Raw genomic sequence first — 22,865 nt, forward strand, 5'->3', positions numbered from 1 at the left:
GTTGATGGGACTGTTATGATTTTAAAACGTTAAGTCCAGCGTTTTAACCCCATTAGTTCCAGGCAAACTGGAATGGTAGTTCATCTGAACTCTAATTCTGACTGTCATGTCCCAACGGGTATGAAGGTCACCCGGACTCCACTTCATTGCCTTGAGTACATTTCCCACTGAGCAGTGAGCCCATGCCTCTTCCGCTCCTTCGTGAAGACTACAAGTCCCAGCATGCAGCGCAGCCCTTCCAGGCCTGTTTCAGCCCCGTTGTGCTCTTCCACGCTTGCGTCTCCCATAGGGCTCCGGGCTTCGTAGCCTGTGAGCGCTGACGTCGATGCGTATGCGGCGTACTCTTCGCGCCTCTTTCCCCTCCTACTGTGTTGCCGAAGTCCAGCGGCTGGAGGTGGAAAGCGGTGTTTCCGTTTTTTTTTTTTTTCCTTTGACGGCAGTTTGGCTTTTTTAAGAAGCATCTGTGGTTTAAAAGCCAGGGAGAATCTGGAAGGGGGCCGTCACTCCTAGCCCTCTTTTCCTCCGAGTTTGCGACTCCGTGGGCCAAGATGGACAAAGTTTGTGCTGTCTTTGGAGGCTCTAGAGGCATTGGGAGGGCAGTGGCCCAGTTACTGGCCCCAAAGGGCTACCGACTGGCCATCATCGCCAGAAATCTGGAAGTGGCCAAAGCCGCCGCCGGTGAGCTCGGCGGTAGGTACCGAAATGGAGTTGCCCAGGTTGTGTGGCTGCAGTCCGAGGGCGTAAAGTTCCCTCGTTTGTAAAACGAGAGGGTCTGGCGTTTAACGGCTCTGCGGATTAGCAGTTTAGCTGCCCATGTCCAGGAGCACGCCGTCTTGAGTGTGGACACCTGTTTGGGCAGAGAACCCTCAACACCAGTTTTCCCGCAGTGTCTCTTCCCACACCGCCTGTCGCCAGGGGCTGAACACTTGGGGTTTTCTTTGAGACTTAGCGGTCCTGTGAGGCCCTACTAATTAAGCACCCACCCCCCCTGAGGCTAGGGCTAACCGTGCTGCGTTGTTTTGTTTTGGTGTCTGGAAGGAGGGAGACACACAACAGTTAATTTTTTATGCAGGGTAAAGGGTACCCTCGTGCCACGAAGTCCCGGGGGCCGCCGGGAGACTGGGCTGGGCAGAAAGGAGTTGAGGCAGGAAGGGTAGGCATGTCAAGCCTGAAAGCCTCGCTGTAGTCTTCGTGGCGCTGTAGTCTTGCTGCGGACTGTGGTTTTGTTTTGTTCGGTTTTGTTTTGTTTTGTTTTTCTTTTAGGCTGCGGGCTGTGTTTTATAGACAAACTCTTGAGTACTAGCCGGTTTTGAGATACACTTGTTTTGGCTCTCCTACATCCATAGCCACTTAATAGGTTATTACATTGTTTTGGTGGCTTTTACAAATGGAAAATTGATTCAGATTCCTTTTTATTCCATTTAAAATCCAATTTTTTGTTTATTCATAATGGATTAGTAATTGTTCTGCATTATTTTGCAACTATAAGCCTCTTGATGGTAGGGAGAATTAGGATGAACGAAAGATGCCAGGATGCTGCAGTTTAGTTAGTAGGAGGAACGAATGCACTTCGTTCTTTATCTGGGAGGCATTGGGAAGAGGCCTGGGGATGAATCTGGAGGCTGTATCCTTTAACGTTACTATTGGTTTACTCTAATTGTGCACTTGGGTTCGGAAAATATTAGATTCTTTTTAGAGAGGGGGAAAACCCCACAAGTTTAGAACAGGGAGAATTTCAGTGAATGCTTCTTGCTACTCGTATTTACTGTGTCACAAAGGAGTGAGAAAGTGATTTTCCTGATGGTGTCATCCCAAGCCATTAGTGTTTGCTGGAATAGATTAAAACTGTTGGTTGAGCTGCCAAGGGTTATTGTGAACCCAACAAGTTTTGGGATGAGAGCCAACAGTGGGTTACAGAGGATGCATTTGGGCATTTTCCTTCTTTGAATTTGTGTTCCATAAGTGATTGGTTTTCACCTACAAGGTGTGACTTCCCAGAAAGCTTACTGCTTCCACAGACCTGAGGGTGTAATTTTAGCGTTAACTACTACTAGGCGAGGTCAGCCAGAAAATAAGCAATTGTTTAGTTTTTTAAAAACTCCATTTTAGAGTATTACAATTATGTATTATTGAATGGAAAATGCTTTCTTGGACATGTATTCTTTTGGTATTTAAATATCTTCAAAAAGTGGGAATTTAAAAAAGGGGAAGTAACAGTTGTTTTTGGTAAAAAGTTTGTATGTGTTTTTTAGTTTTGACTTTTTTTTTTAGCTTCCTGCTTTGTAGTGGTCAGACTTGAATAATAGTTACTGTAATATATGTGCCATAGTTAAAAAAAAAAAAGTGGAAGACCCCTAGGTTTTATTCTCAGGACCAGGGAACCCATTTAACAAAAACGTAATGGAATTAGACATAAATTTCAAAAAAGAAATACAAAAACTGAAACACTGTTGAATTGGGTAGTATGGGGTCGCCATCACAGCCAGAAATATTATATGAATTTTACAAAGCCTTGTGAATACAAAAAGGCCCTCCTCCCATTTTTTTCCTGATTAAAAAAAATTTTTAGGATTTAATTCTTTACTTCTCCTAGTTCCCCATCTTTACTTCTCCTTCTTCCCCATCCACCCCCATCCCAGTTTTATTGGACTGAACTCCTTGAGAGGAGGAATCCATGACATAATCATCTTTTATCTCTAGATTCTAATAATCACAGGCTTAGGTCATAGTAGATGTTCAACAACAATATAACAAATGTGTATTGAATAATTTTAAAATTGAAATTATAATTTATAAGTAATGCTAATTTAATTTTGTTCTATAGGAGATCATTTAGCGTTTAGCTGTGATGTTGCCAAAGAACGTGATGTTCAAAATACATTTGAAGAGATGGAAAAAAATTTAGGTCGAGTTAATTTCTTGGTAAACGCAGCTGGAATTAACAGGTTGGTCCCAAATTTAAGTACATTTCCTGTATGGTTTTTTTTCCCTAGTATGTCTTTGATTGGTATCTGTAAATATATTAACTTGCTTTACTTCTAACTGGAAGAAAATATGTATTTTTTATACATTCTTTTCTTTTATGTTGAGATACCAATAAGGGTATATTTTGATCAATTTTAACATTGCAGTCACACCCATATTGAACTATAGAGCTTTTCCAGCACTCTAGAAGGCTCCCTTCAGTTTCTTCCCAGCTAATACTATGTTACAGGTAACCACTATTCTGACTTCTGTCACCATTGTATAAGTTCATGAACTTAATGGTATTAGAGTAGGTATTTTCTTTTTAGAGGTGAATTTAGGATAATATTTAGAATAGTATATTTTTTTGCTAAACAGAGCTTACTATAATGGCAGTTGCTTAGTTCATTCAAGCTATTTTGGTTATATGGCATTACTTTTAGTAGTTAGGAATATTTGCTTCTGAACCGTACTTCTAGGTCTATCATTTCTCATTTATCAGTTGTTAATTCCCTTCAAATACAGATTAAAATGGGACTCTGTAGGTATTCTAGCTTACATATATTCCTAATACTCTACTTTCAGTTAAAATGTTACACATTTTTTGACTTTTTAAATTGGTTTTATCCCATTTTTAATTTATATGCTCCTGTTTTTTAAATTTTATTTATTTGTTTTTTGTAGGGATAGCCTTTTAGTAAGAACAAAAACTGAAGATATGATATCTCAGCTTCATACTAACCTTTTGGGTTCCATGCTGACTTGTAAAGTTGCCTTGAAGACTATGATTCAACAGCAGAGAGGGTCTATTGTTAATGTAGGTGAGTCTTAACCTGTGAAATTATACTTATCTCATAGTACCATAAAAATATTTAATTGATTAAATTAAATTTAATTGGATTTTATTCAATTTTTATTCAAATTTAATTTATTCAATTAAATTTAATTCAATTAAATTTAATTAAATTTAATTGGAGTTTATTCATGTGTGAAACTTGGATGAAATGGGTCTTTTTACTATTTATGGAAAGAAGGACTTGATTAACCAATTAGTGGGTAAATTAGGAACCACAAATTCATTCTTATAGTGCTGAAGCAGATGTGAATTGAATGACACCACCAGGTATTCAAAAAATATGATCTATGACAAAGGATGCCCGGCTTCGTTGTCCAGAAGCCATGTCAAGTGGCAGCCACTGTTTAGATCCAGTTGATTATTCCTACACACAGATCTGGTCTCAGTTTTGCCAGCCATTTGACTTTTTAAGAGAAAGTGGTTTTCATGTAAAACCTGATTTTTAAAATATGGGTAAAGAATTGAAAAATTTTGGGTAGTGGGGACTAAAAAAATGATCTCTACAGCAGTTGCATGTGTCACTAATAAATCAAGTACAGAGGTTTAGGAGGAAGTTTTCTTAACGGAATAAGCTTTTCAGTTTTTTAGAATGAATGTAAGTAACACTTAATCTTCAGTTCATCTGACCCATGGGGCAGGTAGAGCATGTAGTATGTGCTTGTAGACCTTAAAATACAAAATGACTTACAGTTCTATTTCATTTTGGTAATTTGAAAAGGCATATCATCTGCCTTTTAATTTTAAGTGGTAATATCTTAAAAAGCCGCATAAGGGGAATCCTGCTCTGTTAAAGTAAATGACCCTATTTTTAATATAGGAAATGGCTTTCTAAGCCAAAATGTACGGTTTTTCTCTTTTGAAAATGAGAAAAGAATACTGTGCTAATGAAATTAGAACATTTTTGACATTTACCCTTAAAAATGTAAGGAATGAATTTTCTTGAAAAAGATCAGTAAATGATTAAAAAGTAAAAGATGAGTCGACCTTTGCCTCCTAACACAGCCAGGTAATGATTTTGGGTTCTCAGAAGCTGGTGTACTGGCCTCTATACACCACCTGATGTAGGCGTATTTAACTCTAAAATATCCCTTTTTAGATACATTTAAAAAACCTACATCAGTCCTTTGTGTACTTGCAGAACTTTTAGAATTGTGCTAAAAGTAAATAAAAATAATAAAAAATCAGAATCTTTTTACAGAAAGGACTACTTTAAACTGCTAGTAAGTTCATTGATTAGTTCAGAAGTTTAACAGTTATTGACTAGATGGACAATAGCGCGTGATATAAACCAAAGCTTCCTATTTGGCCTTTCTCCCATGCCTATATTTTTCTTCCTTTTTTTGTGTCTCTGGATTTCTCTTTCTCCTGGATACCCCTTTTTCTGTCTATCTGTGTTTTCTCTGTCTGCTGTTTCTCTCTCTCTCTGTGCTTCATAGTTCTCTTCCTTTGTCATTCCCTGGCATTGAATATATAAGGCAGATATTTTAATTTTGAGCTTGTTGATTATAATATATATAAAAGTGTTTGGGGTTGTTTTTTTTTGTTTTTGTTTTTGTTTTTTTTGCCTAAAATAAAATTACTTTTTCAAAGGTTTTGTGAAGTTCTTGATTAATTTTTATATCATAAGTACAGGTCATTGGTGCAGAAAATCACTTCCCCATTTCTGTTTTGCAAGAATAAATATTTGCATTCAGTTGATAGTTGAATTATAAATTATTTCATATTCATATAAATGAGACCACCCAAGAATCTTTAGTAGTCAATACAAGTTACGATACATCATTGAAGGTAACTAAATTGCAGTTTTACAAAAGTTTATAATTGAACCTTTGTTATTTTAGATTGATGGTAGTTCAGATTTAGTGAGCTTTATGTTCAGATGAATTATTTTTTAGGTGGAAATGAATACCTCCTTATCTTTGTGTTGTAGAACCATAAAATTAATCAGCCTTTATCTGATTTTTTGTGGTTCTAACCTCTTCCTACTGGAAGCTTTTGTAAATACTATAGGACTTCACCATGTCTGACCTACTCACAGATGAGAGTGGGTTTCTTTCACTTGATGGATCAGTTCTCAAGCCCCCTTCCTGACATTTGAGGTTTTACATAAGCTTTTTTTCTGAACCTGTTTTCTGTTTGTATCTAGAGAAGACTTAGACCTTAAATCTTACTACTCAAATGACAGTAGTTAGAATTCCTGATTTTCTCAAAGGACAAGGTAAACTGGTTTGTACCTTTTTTGTTTACTCTAAATTATCTAAATATTGAAATAATCCATTAATTGGTTTGAATTTGCTTTTGTTTTATTTTTTTCCAGGAAGTATTGTTGGTTTAAAAGGCAATTCTGGCCAGTCTGTGTACAGTGCAGGTAAAGGAGGACTAGTTGGATTTTCACGCGCTCTTGCTAAAGAAGTAGCAAGAAAGAAAATTAGAGTGAATGTAGTTGCACCAGGTCAGTGAAAACTTTTTTCTTTTTTTAAAAATTGGAGTATAGTTGACATACAATATTATGTTGTTTCAGGTATATAATATAGTGATTCCAAAAATTACATATATTATGAAATGTTTACCATGAGAGATGTAACTACCATTTGTCACTATACAAAGTTATTACAATATTACTGACTATGTCCCCTGTGCTGTACTTTCCGTCCCTGTGACTTATTTATTTTATAATCAGAAGCTTGTATGTTTTAATCCTTTTCACCTATTTTGCTTGTCCCTCCAACCGTCTCCCCTCTGGCAGCCATCAGTTCTCTGTATTTATGAGTCTGTTTCTGTTTTTTTTTGGTTTGTTTTGTTTTTAAGATTCCACATATAAGTCTTATCATGTTATTTGTCTTTTTCTCCCTCTTACTCACTTAGCATAATACCCTCTAGGTCCATCCATGTTGTTGTCAATGGCAAGATTTCATTCTCTTTTATGGTTGAGTAATATTCCATTGTGTGTATATATCACATCTCTTTATCCATTCGTGTATCATGGATGTTCATTTAGGTTGTTTCCATTTCTTGGCTATTATAAATAATACTGTATTAAACATGGGAGGGCATAAATGTAATGAATTAGTATTTTTCTCTCTGTAGATACCTAGAAGTAGAATTACTGGGTTGTATGATATTTCTATTTTTAATTTGTGGAGGATCCTCTGTACTGTTTTCTGTAGTGGCTGTGCCAGTTTGTGTTCCCACCAGTGATTCCCAAGGGTTTCCTTTTCTTCACATTCTTGCCAACACTTGTTTATATTTTGTCTTTTTGATACTAGTCCTTCTGACAGGTTTAAGGGGCTATCTCATTGTTGTTTTAATTTGCACTTCCTTGATGATTATTGATGTTGAGTATCTTTTTATGTGTCTGTTGGCCATCTCTATGTCTTCTTTGGAAAAATGGTGATTCAGATCTTCTGCCCATTTTTTAATGGGATTATTTGGTTTTTTTGGTGTTGAGTTGTATACGTTCTTGTATACTTTGGGTATGAACTCCTTATTGGATATATCATTTGTAAATATCTTCTCCCATTCAATAGATTGCCTTTGGTTTTGTTGATCCCCCCCCCCCCGCCCCCCGGGAAAAAGCTTTTTAGTTTGATGTAATCCTAATAGTTTATTTTTGCTCTTGTTTTCCTTGCCTGAGGAAATAGATCCAGAAAAATATTTCTAAGACTAATGTCCAGGATATTACTGCCTATGTTTTCTTTTAGGAGTTTTATGGTTTCAGATATCACATGTACATCTTTAATCTATTTTTAGTTTATTTTTATGTACGATGTAAGAAAATGGGCCAGTTTCATTCTTTTGCTGTTCTTTTTTTTTTAACACCATTTATTGAAGAGACTGTCTTTTCTTCATTGTATATTCTTGTCACCTTTGTCATAGATTAATGGACCATGTAAGAGTGGGTTTATTTCTGCTGTTCCATTGATATATGTGTCTATTTTTGTGCCAGTACCATACTGCTTTGATTACTGTAGCTTTATAATGTGAAATCTGGGATTGTGATGCCTCCAGCTTTGTTCTTCTTCTTCAAGATTTTCTTGGCTAGGGGTGCCTGGCTGGCTCAGTTGATAGAGTATGTGACTCTTGATCATGGGGTCATGAGTTCAGGCTCCACACTGGGTGCAGAGATTACTTAAATAATAAATAAATAAATAAATAGATTGTTTTGGCTATTTGGGGTCTTTTGTGAGTCCATATAAATTTTAGGATTCTTTATTCTAGTTCTATGAAAAATTACTATTAATATTTTGATAGGGATTACTGAGGTAGTATAGATATTTTAACAGTTCTTCTAATCCACAAGCATAGAGTATCTTTCCATTTTTTGTGTCATCTTCAGTGTCTTACAGGGTTCCGAGTATGTGTCTTTCATCTCCTTGGTGAAGTTTATTCCTTAGGATTTTATCCTTTTTGGTGTAAGTTTAAATGGGATTTAAAAAAAAAGATTTTGTTTATTTAACAGAGAGAGGCAGTGAGAGAGGGAAGATAAGCAGGGGGAATGAGAGAGGGAGAAGCAAGCTTCCCACTGATCAGGGATCCCCGTATGGGGCTTGATCCCAGCATCCTGGGACCATGACCTGAACCAAAAGCAGATGCTTAACAACTGAGCCACCCAGGAACTTCTGGGATTGTTTTTTTAAATTTCTCTTTTCTTCTAGTTCATTATTAGTGTATAGAAATGCAACAGATTTCTGTATTGCTTTTGTATCCTGCAACTTTACTGAATTCGTTTATTCTAGTAGGGTTTTGGTGGACTTTTTAGGGTGGTGTGTGTGGGGGGGTATGTCATTTGGAAATAGTGACAGTTTTACTTTTTTCTTTTTAAATATAATTTATGTACACTGTGGCTTTGTACAATAATAGCAGAGATTATTCCTGTGTTTGTAAGTACATCAGCATCATCAGGTACATCTGAGTATCAGAACATGAACATGGAATCTTCATGGTTACTAAATTCTTGAGTAGTGAAATGTGTGATGGCATGACTATGTCTTGACAGGACTTAAGGGGCTACACCTGCCTATATTGCCAGTCTCTGCACTACCTTCAAGGAGGAGGCCAAGGCTGTTTTGTTTGTGTAAACCACATTGCTTTTTTTTTTTTTTTTTTTTAATTTTATAGAGAGGGGGAGTGAGGGAGAGAGAGATCTTAAGCAGGCTTCATGCCCAATGTGGAGCCTGATGTGGGGCTTGATCTCATGACCCTGAGATCATGACCTGTGCCAAAATCAAGTTAACCAACTAAGCCACCCAGGGGTCCCCGGTCCCCACATTGCATTTTCTGGTAAATGATTACTCTCAAACTGAAACCACAAGAGAAACTTCTCATTTAAAAATTAGTTATAAATTAAGAACTCTTAAGGGTTGAATGTGAGAATTTCAAGTTGGGGCGGTGGGCATTGGTAATGTATCCACTAGTTGAACTCCAAATTGTATACTTTGGAGAACTATTTCCATTTTAAGTGTCCTTTTCTCTTCTTGGAATGTTCCACTGATTTATTGCTCACTGGGATAAATTTGCTAATTAATTTAGACTTTGTCAGTGTCAAAGCAGAGCTTTCCAAGTATTAATGTGTATATTACCTAAATATATTTCTTCAGTTTATCTTACAGAAATAATACTTCTTTATATTTAAAATATTTGAATAGGTCTATAATACAGTATGCTTTTAATAACAGAATAGACCAGAGGAAATTATCAAACAGGGCTACATATGTGATGTCATTTGCACATTTCACCAAACAGTCATGTACAATAACTGACATACTGATTTTTCCAGGAAGTTAGTATTTAGAAAAAGAATTTCCAGGGGTCACATAGTGTTTGTTTTCAAAGTAATGTCTTTCACTGGACCTCATTGTACCCTAGAGAGCTATCCAGAATTCATGTTAGAATTTCAACACAGAAAAATTTGAAGGATAAGAAGATATTTACACAGACTCAGGAGGAAGAAACACCGTTTTAGAAATCAGTCTATGAAGTAGCAAGATTTTAACAGTGATTTTATCTGTAGTTGTCTCTCTAACAAATTGATAGGGGCTCTGAGGCTCATTGTCGATGGCATGGGAGGAACAAAGTAGTAGGACATAACAGAGATGAGACTGAATACTCTGGCATCAAAAAGTACTATTACATATGACCAAGGCACTGCTTAGAGAAACAAAGGTTTCTAAAACCAGACATATGTTGGAGTGGCTAAGAATGAAGATGACTGTTTAATAGATGTGGCTGTTTAATAATTTTCAAAATAGAAGTCACAGTGGGAAACTTATAGTAGAGCTAGTCTCCTAGAGGAAATCTATGAGGAACACTTGTCGTCTTGTTAATTATGTAGGAAGAACCAAGCCAGCAGAGATGCAATTCACTCATAATACAATGCAAGTTTGATTTGGGCTAAGAACACGGAAATTAGAGACTTCTCAAGAAGACAAGTAGAGGGGCGCCTGGGTGGCTCAGTGGGTTGGGCCTCTGCCTTTGGCTCAGGTCATGGTCCCAGGGTCCTGGGATCGAGCCCCGCATTGGGCTCTCTGCTCAGCGGGAGCCTGCTTCCCTCTCTCTCTGCCTGCCTCTCTGCCTACTTGTGAACTATGTCTGTCAAACGAATAAATAAAATCTTAAAAAAAAAAAAAGACAAGTAGAACATTATTGTGTACCTGTGGCTTTTATTGTGCTTACTTTGGACATTCCTCATGGCTTGAAAATACCGGTGGATTAAATGGGATGCAAAGCCAGTTAACTTGGTCTGTCAGTTACAGGTAATTGGAAAATACTAAAACAATGATTGGAATTATAGTGTAGCTTGCTAAAGTCAAAGGAAATTTTTCATTTCTGGGTGCCTGTGTGGCTCAGTTGGTTAAACATCTGCCTTCTGCTCAGATCATGATCCCAGGGTCCTGAGATCAAGTCCCATATCTTTGTGATTCATCAGTTCAGCAGAATGCAGGTAGTATAAACAAAAGTTTAACTTACCGAAGACATTAGACCATGCCATTATAAAAGGAATAAACTGTCCTTGGACCAAATGGATATTTTAAAAAACCCAAAACATATACACAAATTACCTGGATTAGTTAAGAGGGTGATAAAAAGATGCTAAAACTCAAATCTATACTATCACTCTTTGGTGTGATAAAAATTTGGGTTATGTATTAACTCAACTTTTGAATGAAATGATTGTTTTCATATACCTCTGCCAGTTTGCCATGGAATGTTTGTGCTAGTTTACTGTAGGTATTGAAGAATTGCTTATCTATACAGAAAAAACCTTTTGGTTGATTGGTTGGTTGTAAGAGAGTAGGCTGATGTAGACCTTTGACACCTTTCCATTTCGGGTCACTAATGGTTCTAGCTTGTGTGCTGGATTGGTTTGTTTGTTTGCTTATTTATTTATTTGAAAGAGAGTGCAAGAGAGAGGACAAGCAGGGGGAGAGGCAGATGGACAAGGAGAGGAGATTCTCCCCTGAGCAAGGAGCCTGATGCCGGACTGGATCACAGGACCTTGGGATCATGACCTGAGCTGCAGGCAGATGCTTAATCATCTGAGCCACCCAGGAACCCCTGGGATTGGTGTCTTATTTGGCAGTGATGCTAAACTAGCAGGGTTTAGGGAAATGTCAAATTGTCCTGATAACCTTTGTGCTTTGTTATGTGCCTTCAGCTCAGTTCATTGTTCAGTCACAGAGACTAGCTAAATTCAAGCATTCCAAATCCATGAACATTTGATAAATGACTCTGGTTTAGATACAACCATTTTAGGAAAAAAAAAAAAAAGAAAGAAAAAATAATCCAAAACTTGTACTGTCATTTTGACACTGCTTTCTGTTTGTGTATGCTTATGCAACCTGATTGATTTTAGTGTTAGCCTAGTTTAGCCATATATGGAATAGATTATTTGTGATTTGGGGCCCACATGTATTTGGTGTACTCTGTTAAGGGATTGCCATAGTGTGGGTGATGAAGAGTTAATTCTAGTTCATGATGATTTAAAAGCTGGATGATTTAAGGATGATGCACGTGTTTCTAACTCATAATAACTCAGTAAACTTTCTGGAGTTTCTTCTATATGCGAGGGTTCCAAAATTATAAAAAATGAATAAGGTATTTCTGCTACGAGGAGCTAAGTACTGTGAGAAAGACAGACATATAAACAAATAATTAAAAAGCTGAATGGATGTAAAGTAGAGGAACATATATGATGCTATGGAAACACTGAAGAAGGAATGCCTAATTTTGTCAGAGTGAATCAGTTGTCAAGGCAACAGGCTAAATAGTGGGGAATCCAATTTGTATACAAAGAGAAGTTTTAGAAGTGTTGTGGAAGTGTGTTTGTATAACCTTTCTGAAAGATCTGACTTTCCAGTATAATTTGTAGTACAGGAAAATACCTGTCACTAAAAATGTGACCGTTTCATAGGGTGACCTTTATTATTGCCATATATATTTAGCAGGATTCATAGTGTGAATATGCTTTATTGATTAGAGGCAAAGTGCAGGTCGAAATAGAAGAATTAAATTGATTGTGTGGATTATTTATTTATTTTAGATAGTAATTTCAAACAGATTCATCACCCGATCTTCTAATAGAACTGACAAGCCTCAGAATTAACAAATACGTTTCTTCTTATGTCGGTTTTCCTGGTTACCTTCAAATGGAGTTTCCAGTTAAGGAAAACAGTTAAGAAGCAAATCAAAACAGGAAAATCAAGAAACAGGGAAAATAATAAATTAGGCCCTTATTCACTACCTAATGTTATTGACTTTTTAAAGATCAGTTAGTTACTAAGCTTTGGTATTCAAATATAAAATAAATCTAACTGATTAGAAAATATTGAATATTTTCTAATATTGAACATTTTCTGGATAAATCTGATTAGAAAATATTGAATATGAGCAACAGAATATTTGATAAGTTGAAACTATAGGGGCGCCTGGGTGGCTCAGTTGGTTAAGCATCTGCCTTCAGGTTGGGTCTGAGCCCAGGGTCCTGGGATTGAGCCTCTATCAGGCTCTCTGCTTAGCAAACAGTCTGCTTTTCTCTCTCCCTCAGCCCCTACCCTGCTCCTTCTCTCTCTCACTCTCTCACTCACTCGAATAAATAAATAAAAATAAAAAATAAAATAACATTAAAAAAATTGAAACTATAATGGATATATTACTTTTAAAAAATGTGTTCTCAATAGATAATACAAACATGGTACAAAATTCAGTAGTACAAAAAGGCATAGATTAAAAAGTGAGTCTTCTTTCCCCTAATCATCTGGTTTCCTTCTTCAAAAGCAATTCCTATTAACTAGTGTCTTTGGTATTTCATATATAAGCCAATAAAATATATGTGTGTGTGTGTGTATACATATAATATATAGGTATATGTCTGTATTTATTTACACGAATATATAAATATATATGTAAAAAGAAAACAAATTATATCATACTGTCCAGTATTCTGTATCTTTATTCATAATGCAATATATCTTGGAATTGATTCCATAATATTCCATATAGAACTGCTTTACTTTTTAAAATAACAGCTTTATGGCAATACTTCACATATCATACAATTCACTCATTTAAATTGTATAATTCATTGGTTTTAGTATAGTTTTTCAGAATTTTAGAATACATTTTAGAACATTTTCATCATCCCCAGAAAAACCTATAGCCTTTAGCATTCACTCCTCATTTGCCTCCAATCTCCCCAGCTTCTGGCAACCACTAACCTACTTTGTATCTCTGTAGATTTCCCTATTCTGGGACAGTTAATGTAAACCAAATAATAAAATATGCGGTCTTATGTGACCGCTTAATGGCTTAATGGCTGAATTAAAAGACAGTAATGTCTGTCTTATGGGTGTATCATAATGGATTTAACCTGTTGCCTTTTGATGGGCAGTTAGATTGCTTCTGATCTTTTGTCATTACAATTAATAATGCAGTGACAATACTTGTATGTAATTTATATGTGTATGAGTATAATGAGTGTAATTCTGGGAACAAAACTGCCAAGACTCAAAGGGTATATGCATTTTAAAATCTGACAAATAGTATAGCATTGCATTTATTTCTGTAGGGTACCTTTAATGTCCAGCCCTCCCTTTCTTAAGTTGAAGAGCTTTTGTGTTTACTACTTGGAGAAAATCTTGTTGACAGATGTTTGCGTAAGCTTGGCAGCTACCCAAAACAGGTATTATTCTAGGTCCTCTTATGTGCTGTTTGGTATGGAATTGATTTTTCACACTGTTTCCCTGTACACTTCTGCTAACATAGTATTAGGATACCTGAATTTGGTCTGGTTAAAATTTTGGTCTAGTTTTTGGCAACAGCCTTGTTTGTTCTCCTTTAAAAAAAAAAAAAAAAGTGTCTGGGGTTATTTTAATTCTTTCTATATACCAGAGAATCAAAACCTGAGCCAATAGATGTATCAAATAGTATATATATCCTACGATTATTAATACTGGTGATAGGTGATAGGCTAAAATTCTGGTATCTTATTTAAATATATGGTCTGATTTGTATATAAAAGCTTTCAAAACTAACATAGTGATCAATTAATATGGAAATGAGATGCTATTTATTTATATAACTAACCAAAAAAAATGGATAAAAGAAATACATTTTCTTTAGAATTTATCAAATATAAATTCTCACCGGACAAGAACCGTGTACTTGCTTTTATATGGAAGAGTGTATTTGTACCTTTTAATTTATTTTTATTTTTTATTTTTTTTTTTGAGAGGGGGTAGTTGGGGATGGGGCAGCAGGAAAGGGAGAGAGAGAGAATCTTAAGCAGACTCCACACTCAGCACGGAGCCCAACACAGGGCTTGATCTCACAACACTGAGATCATGACCTGAGCCAAAATCAAGAGTCTAAAGCTTAACTGACTATGCCACCCAGGTGCTCCTATCTGTACCTTTTTAAAAAAGATACACTGAGGGTGTTGTCCTGTATGTGGAACTAAAGTAGAAGTATCCTTATTCTAAGTGGAGGGTGTGTCATTTCAGTTATTTATTTGTGGGCTTAAGGAGTGATAACTTTGTTTCCAGCTGGAAACCTCTAATTGTCCAAGTGATCAATAATAACATCATTTGTTGGACAGTGGCACCTATTGGTAGTTTAATATTTTCATAACCCAGCTTGAAAGGCATTGTAAATACAAACATAGTAAAGTGAGTAGGAGAATAAAATTTCCAGAACTTTATAAATAAAGTGACAGAATGTTATGGAAGAGAGTCCTATCGGGCCAAGGAGAAAGCACAAACTGGAGAGCAGTACAAGCGCAAAAATGAGTATGTGAAATGTTTAAGGAGTGCTGATATCTCTGCTGAGGTCCTATGATATATGATAGAGAAGCCAATAGGCTGTTTATATGCAGTGACCTGGGTTGTCAGTATATTTATAAGTGAGGATCACATGGTTTATGAGCTATAGCATAAAATGACATTGAAATTTGGTTGAGCCTGGAGTCATTCGAAATTAGCTTCACATTTTTTTAATCTGATTTCTAATAAGTTTGGTAAAGATTTACATTTTTTTTTAAAGCTGCAGATTTTTAGGGCAGTAAATTTATTCTGTATGATACTGTAATGGTGGATATGTTATGTTACATGTTTGTGAAAACATTGAACTATATGCCATCCTAGGGGTGAATGCTAATGTAAACTATGGACTTTACTTAATAATGTATCAATATTGGACCATCAAATGTACCACCCTAAGGCAAGCTATAAATAATTGGGGAAAATAGGGCTAATGTGATAAGGAAATATATGGGAACCCCCTCTACTTTATGCTCAGTTTTTCTGTAAACCTAAAACTGCTCTAAAAATAAGTCTGTTAATTAAAAAAAAAAAAAAGCTGCCGATAATGATGAGAGAAAGGCTCTTGGATCTTTGGATATTCTTGGTCTCCATATCAGACATCAGAATCGAAGAGGAAAAGCCAGTATTGGTGAATTAATCCCTTCCTTTCAGCTTGGCCTCTGATGCCCACTTTATTTTAGTCTTTGTCTAGCATTCAGGATTGGCTAGCAGCTGTCACATGAGGATTGTCATTATAACTATCCATTCATAGACCTGGGGAGAATCTGTGGCAGACTTCCCCTTGTGTAATAACACCCTTATGTTCCAGGCTTGAGCAGTGGAGGGATAATATTCATGTGAGGTGGGTGTTTGAACATCATGATTCCATTTCTGGACTTCTTGCAATCATTGTTGGATTCAGATGATACCTCTCCTCCTCAAATTTGACCTAACGTGGACACAGATTCTGGTAGGGCTGAATCTAGGCTGTAATGTTGAACAAGACCTTATCAAAGACTTCAATATATTAGCCTTTATCTATTTCATGTATCTGGCTTATTTGATTGTTTTTTGGAAGAATATAATCTATTGTCATGGCCTGTATATATGAGGCATAAGACTTCTTTCCATCTCACTGGAATTATTCTTAAACTTACCTCACTGTCTAGATCTCTCTTCCTGTCCAAGGTTTGCCTTTCTGTACTAAATGCTCTGTTCTATATCTGCCTTTTTTTCCAAGGTGGAAATGCCTTCAGATGGCCTCTCAAAGATTGTGTGGCCTTAACTCTTTGTCTCAAAAGGGACAAACATGTAAGGACTTGACGTTGACCCAAATCTGTTTCTTTCTGCTCAGAATGAATAAAAACCTAGATTAGCATCAGTGCTTCTTGAATTGGAGCTATTCTAATTATCCACCCAGCTACCAATGTAGGAACCGAGGTTCTTTTAGGGGAGCTCGCTTTCCTAATCTTCAAGGAAAGTTGTCATTAATGAGGCATACTTTTCATCCTTGAATCATAGTTTTGTAGAGCTAAAAGATATCTCAAGGATCCATCATTTTCAATGTACTTCACCTTTTTTATGATGCAGAAACAGTCATACAGTTTTAGGTACTACATGACTTTGCTTGGGTCCTAGCTTTGATAATATTAGCAGAGCAGGGAACCAGAATCTAGTTTAATTTGTCCTAATCCAGTGGTCTTTTTATCACAAAATGCTTCTTTTGAGAAAAAGTCACCAGAACCAGAAAAAGCTCACCAGAAGTTGAGCCTGGAATTTGCTGACTCATCATTACAGGGTCTTCCTTGCAAAAACATTTTTACTATAGTTTTAATGAATTTTTTTAAAAAAAGATTTATTTACTTTTGAGAGAGAGAGAGAGAGAAAGAGCTGGGGGAAGGGCAGAGGGAGAGAGAGAATCTCAAGGAGACTCCCTGCTGAGTGAGGAGCCTAATACGGGGCTTGACCCCATGACTCCGAGATCATGACGCGAACTGAAATGAAGTCAGACGCTCAACTGACTGAGCCACCCAGGCACCCCAAGTTTTTCTTTTATTTAAGATTAAAATACATTATTGATTTTCTGCTGAGGGTGTTGAGAGTTAGTGGGGAAATATTTTATGACAGTTTTGCTAGAATACAAAACAACCTTTGAATAAAATAGGTATATCATGAACTCCTTGAGAAGATAATGTAATCTTTCAATGTTGCATTCATAATTTTAATTCATTCAGCTTTTTGAATGTGTGAGATGAGGGTTTTTTTTTTCCTAACACACTCTGAGGTGTTTTTGGAAATAAGTGTGTCCAAAGATGTAAAACTTTGGATATCAGGAAGTCCCATGATAGTGCTTTTTAAGGTAATTGGATTGCCTATTGATTATTATGACTCTTCACTGTATATGAGATTTCATTTACTGTTCACTTGAAATTCTGGTTGTCCAGTGTTCGTATTATCTCTGTCAGCCACTTCTCTTTATTCTTGCATTCCTTCTGGCCATCTCATTGTTCTTTCTTTCTTTCTTTTTATCTCATTGTTCTTAAAGAGGAAAGGGATTGAAGTAAATGGGGTGGACTTTTTAAAAAATGTGTTAAGATTTGGGGCACCTGGGTGGCTCAGTGGGTTAAAGCCTCTGCCTTCAGCTCAGGTCATGATCTCAAGGTCCTGGGATCGAGCCCCGCATCGGGCTCTCTGTTCAGCAGGGAGCCTGCCTCTCCCTCTCTCTGCCCGCCTCTGCCCACTTGTGATTTCTGTCAAATAAATAAATAAAATCTTAAAAAAAAAAATAAAAAATGTGGTAAGATTTAATGGCAGATAAGGTTGTATTTCACAATGTAATCTCACAATGAAACACCCACATAGTATAACATTATTTTTTTATTCCAGGTCCTCTTTTCAGAGAATCTGAAGTTAGTACTGTGCATCTTTTCCAATAACTTTTTATTTTAATACAAAAATAATATACATACATTGTAGACAATTTGGAAAGTATAAACAAATCCAGAGAAGAAAGTAAAAATCATCACTTGTAATCTAGTATTTAGTGATAATCACTGTTAATATTTGGTGATTGTTTTAGTCACTAGTATATATATTTTTTGCTTTTTTTTTAATGGGGTTATAATGCATTTGTAATCTCCTTTTTAATAGGCAAATACTATTTTCCTCTTTAAAAGCCCTTCATAGATTCATTTTTAATAGATGCATATTATCTACAGTGTGGCTGTACCATGATTTCTTTAAATAGTTTCTTTTTGAAAGATACTCAGCTTGTTTCTAGTTCTTCCATGAGAAAGCTGTCACTGTTGTAGGCTTCATGATAGGAAAATCTGTGATTGTTTCTCATTAGACTTTTAAGCAAATCTTTAAAAATTTGTAAGTGAAACCTAAGGCAAAGAAAAATTAAATAATAACGTAGTATTACATAATAAACCAGTGACCTTATGTTAATTCTTAGCACATTGTTTAGTTCACATTTATCCTGATACTTTAAATGGCAGTGTATTTAGATTAATTTACAGTTTGAATTAAAATGATTTAATTTTAACACAAGCCAGTCTGAAAACTTTTTTTTTTAAACTTCTTGAGGTTGCACATTGAACTTCACTTCACATGTCTGACTTGTAGTCCATGTATTTTTCATGACCTTAAAATTAAAAAATCTTTTTTATTAATTTCATGAGGATTAATTATTTGCTCTTTTTTAAAAGTTTAAATGAGTTGTGTACAGTATACTGATTTTTTTAAGTTGAGTATTTTATTGGTAATATGTGTTCATCTCAGACTAATCTCACAAGATTTTCTTAATAAATTTATAGTTCTGGCATATATCTATAATATGAATCATTTAGAATTGGTTGTCTAATATATTATGTGGTACTTTATACCACAGAACCATATACTTTAGAAAACCAATGCCATGTTAAAGTTTGAATTTTCAGTATATACTTGGCATCACAATAGGATCATGCCATAAGATTTATTTCTTATATGAATATTGGAAATACTGGTCTTTCTGATCATCAGCTATCTTAGCTATAGCAAACAAAACTAATTTTTGTCAGAAGTGCCTAATCAGTTTATGTGACCGCTTTTTTCCCTCTAACCCTATTACCCCTCTACTCCCAATCAAGTGAAAATTACTTCTTTGTGGTACTTTGTGTATAAGGGTATTCACCAGATGACCTTTTAGTATATTTAGGGATACAGGTGCGTGTTTCTTCCATAAACTACAGGTTCCTCAAGGAATGGATTTTCATGTTTGTATCTACCCACTTACATTGTGCTAGGAGTTGGGCCAGTTATTTGGGAGTCACATGTTTTGGTGTTCAGTAAATTTTCAATTGAGTTAAATTGAATAAAAATGTAGACTTGGTTGCTTGATTGCTAGCAGAACGCTGTATTTCCTAAACAAGTTTGTTAATAATCTCAAATTATCAGGAGCAAATTTATTTTTATTTAAAATTGAGCAGATGGCTTGGTTCCTACCCTTTTCAACTAAATAAACGTTTCTCTTTTAGGATTTGTTCACACAGATATGACGAAAGACTTGAAAGAAGAGCATTTAAAGAAAAGTATCCCTCTTGGGAGGTTTGGAGAACCTATTGATGTGGCACATGCGGTTGTGTTTCTTTTAGAATCACCATATGTTACAGGGCATGTTCTGGTAGTGGATGGGGGATTACAACTCATGATATGATTTACAGATTATTCAGTTATAATAGTGATTATAATCAATGGTACAGTTTGGCTATTGACTTAACAGTCATACCTGTGCGGGTGACATTTGCTAATAAGAGCTATTGATGATACAAGTATTGATTTTCATCTTTATATGAATATATCTGAAAAGAGCAATATCTAACCATTTGTGTTTTCTAAGTGGTATGTACCTTATAGGCTCTAGCAATTTTAGTATATAGACATTTGCAAGTGATATAAATGGACACTAATTTATATTTTCGGTCTCAAAAGTACAAAAATTATATAATCTAATTGGGCATGAATTATTTTATTGTATCAGTCAAAATTCTCTAGAAGTTAACGTTTGGGCCATTGCTAAGATAGGAGTATTTATAGGGTATTATTTAGTTGTCAGTACTTTAGCAGTCCTGCCAGTTACACATTGTATTCCTTTTCCATATACTTTAGAAGAACAGTTTTTATACAGGTTGAAAAAAAATGATCAGTTTGGCATGAATTTAGAGCCTGGTTTCTTTGAGTGCATTATTCCTGATGAAGTGGCTGGACAAAATAATTCACAAATACAAATTCACAAGTACAGATGCGGTATAGTTGACTGATTCTTTAGGAATTCTCGAAGATGATGAAGATTAACCCTTAAGGTTTTAAGATCTGATATAGGAATGAGCTGAGTTCTTACCAACTTAGGAAATAGAAGTAGTTTTTTTGTGTAATACTCAGTTTAGCAAATTACTTAAAAATAGTATAACAAATAATGACATTTTAAAAATCAAGAGTATTTTGTATGATTGAATATATATGATTTTTACCCTTAAACTTCAGAAATAATTACAGAAATACATAATTAATTACAGTAATACTTAATTACTACTGAATCATCAAAAAATGATAAATAAATATGCAGTAACAATGAATAAGATGTCTTCATAAGGAACAGTTAAAGCATTACTTTTAAGAGAAAATATCTGCCTGAGAGTAGAAGTAAAGACACAAACTGAATGTAAAATATCAGGCAGTATTTATTTTGCATTGAACTCTTGTATCGAACTCTTTTATGGGGAATAATATGATATTTTAAATAATGTGGAGGATAATGTCACTGAATTCATGTTGATTTTTATTATTTATCATTTCAAAATATGTTTTAAATATTTACTGCATTTTAAAAAGTAATCTTTTAGAGTGTTATTAGAGCTGAACATTATTTTATTTAAACAGATTTAATTTTATATTGCAAGTCAGTGCAAAGGTGTGAGGTTGTATTAAATAAATGCAATGTGGTAAAGGTAATAAAAATAAAAAATAAAGTAAAAGGTAATAAAAGATCTAAATTCTGCATCAAGTTTCCTGACTCAAAAATTATTTTAAATTTATCTTCAAAATAATCTTTACTTAGAGAAGTCTATTTAAGAGTGAGGAAGTTATTAAGTGTGAGTAAAATGAGTATTATTATTCAAACTGTTTACTAAATGCAAGCATGGTAATATATAGGATTTATCAAGCATTAACGGTTCTAGGCACATAAAAGAAATGGAGCAGTCAGGATGGTTTCAAATGCTGTAGCTGATGCTTTTAAGGTAGGAGATTCTGTGGAGACAAAGTGGGCCATTTTTCTAATGCTGCCTCACCTGTACACCTTTAGCTACTTGCATTTCTTCATAACATCCTCCTCAGGTTAGAATTTCCTTCTCCAGATACTTCATCTCTAAAATCATCAGTGAGGGTGATCTGACTGGTGATTAGGAAGAAGCCAATATATTTCATTGAATTAGTGACATTAAGCTACAGATAGGTTTAACCTTTAAGAGTGTATATTTATAACCTTTTTAACTGATACATCTCCCTCACCCAGGCCATATCAAAGTAGTATAGAATATGGGAAGAGATTTCGAAATAGGTAAAATAAGTCTTCACTGTTCCACTTCAGGTAAATTCATTTACTTTCACGGACCTGGTAGAATTTGTAATTTAATACTTGCGTCCTATTGCTCAAATCAGTTGGCAGCTGTTGTGTATGTTCAGCCATTCAAGAACTTCCATGATTTCTTAACAACTTGACATACATACAGTTGACCTTTGAACAACATGGTTTTGAGCTGTGTGGGTCCATTTATATGGGCATATTTTATAGTACACTATTGTAAATGTATTTTATGATTTTAATATTTTCTCTAGCTATATTGTGAGAATACAGAATATATACATCTTACAAAAAATGTGTTCACTATTTACGTTATTGGTAAGGCTTCCAGTCAATAGTAGGCTATTAATGGTTATGTTCTTGGGCATCAGTTATAGGTGAATTTTAGACTGTGCGGGTGATCAGTGCCCCTAACCTTCTGCATTGTTCAAGGGTAAACTATATACAAATTATTTAATAATTAAATTTCTTTTATATTTGTTTTATCTTTCTACTACGTTGTAAGCTCCTGAGGGTAGAGACTATACTGTGTTTTCATTTTATTTAGCTAATGAACTCAAATATTGGTTGAATACCTGCTAAATATCTGGAACTTCTTTTGATACCCCTACTTTGCCTACTCATCCCTGAGTACATTGGATATGCTCCATAAATAACTGATAAACCACTATGATTTTTTGATTCAAGATCCATTCAAGAGTCCATTACTCTGTGCTATAGTTGGTGATAGTCAGTGAGATATATCTGTTCTCTCAGTATGCATCCTGAAATACTATTTTTTTTTTTATCAAATCCCTGTGACTTAATCTTTTTTGATAATTTATCTTTTTTGGTAATTTATCTCTGATTTTGATGTTTACTTTCAATTTAAAACTGGATTTGCGATCCTAAGTCAATCAATTGTTTTCTGTTAGGCAGGATACGTTAGTTCAAGTAATTACCAGGAATTTGGCTTAGAATTCTTGGGCTGATAACCCAAACGGGGGTGGTTATCAGTATTACCTGTAGAACTTTTTTTTTTAATTGAAAAAAAAAGTTTTTTTAATTGAAGTGTGGTTAACACACAGTATTGAATTAGTTTCAGTAATTCAACATAGTAACGGTAATTCAGCAACTTTATATGTTA

At 35.1% G+C, this 22,865-nt stretch overlaps 1 protein-coding gene across 1 annotated transcript; it reads left to right on the plus strand.

Annotated features, from left to right (window-relative positions):
• The first annotated feature begins 315 nt into the window (after positions 1–315).
• CBR4 (carbonyl reductase 4) lies at positions 316–21,160 on the plus strand. Its single transcript, XM_080831131.1, has 5 exons — positions 316–690; positions 2,825–2,945; positions 3,649–3,785; positions 6,138–6,272; positions 19,635–21,160. The coding sequence occupies exons 1-5, from the start codon at positions 549–551 to the stop codon at positions 19,811–19,813; spliced, it is 714 nt and encodes a 237-aa protein (XP_080687257.1). The 5' UTR covers positions 316–548; the 3' UTR covers positions 19,814–21,160.
• The last annotated feature ends 1,705 nt before the right edge of the window (positions 21,161–22,865 follow it).

The sequence above is a fragment of the Martes martes genome (genome assembly GCF_963455335.1).
Source record: "Martes martes genome assembly, chromosome: 2".
Taxonomy (NCBI): domain Eukaryota; kingdom Metazoa; phylum Chordata; class Mammalia; order Carnivora; family Mustelidae; genus Martes; species Martes martes.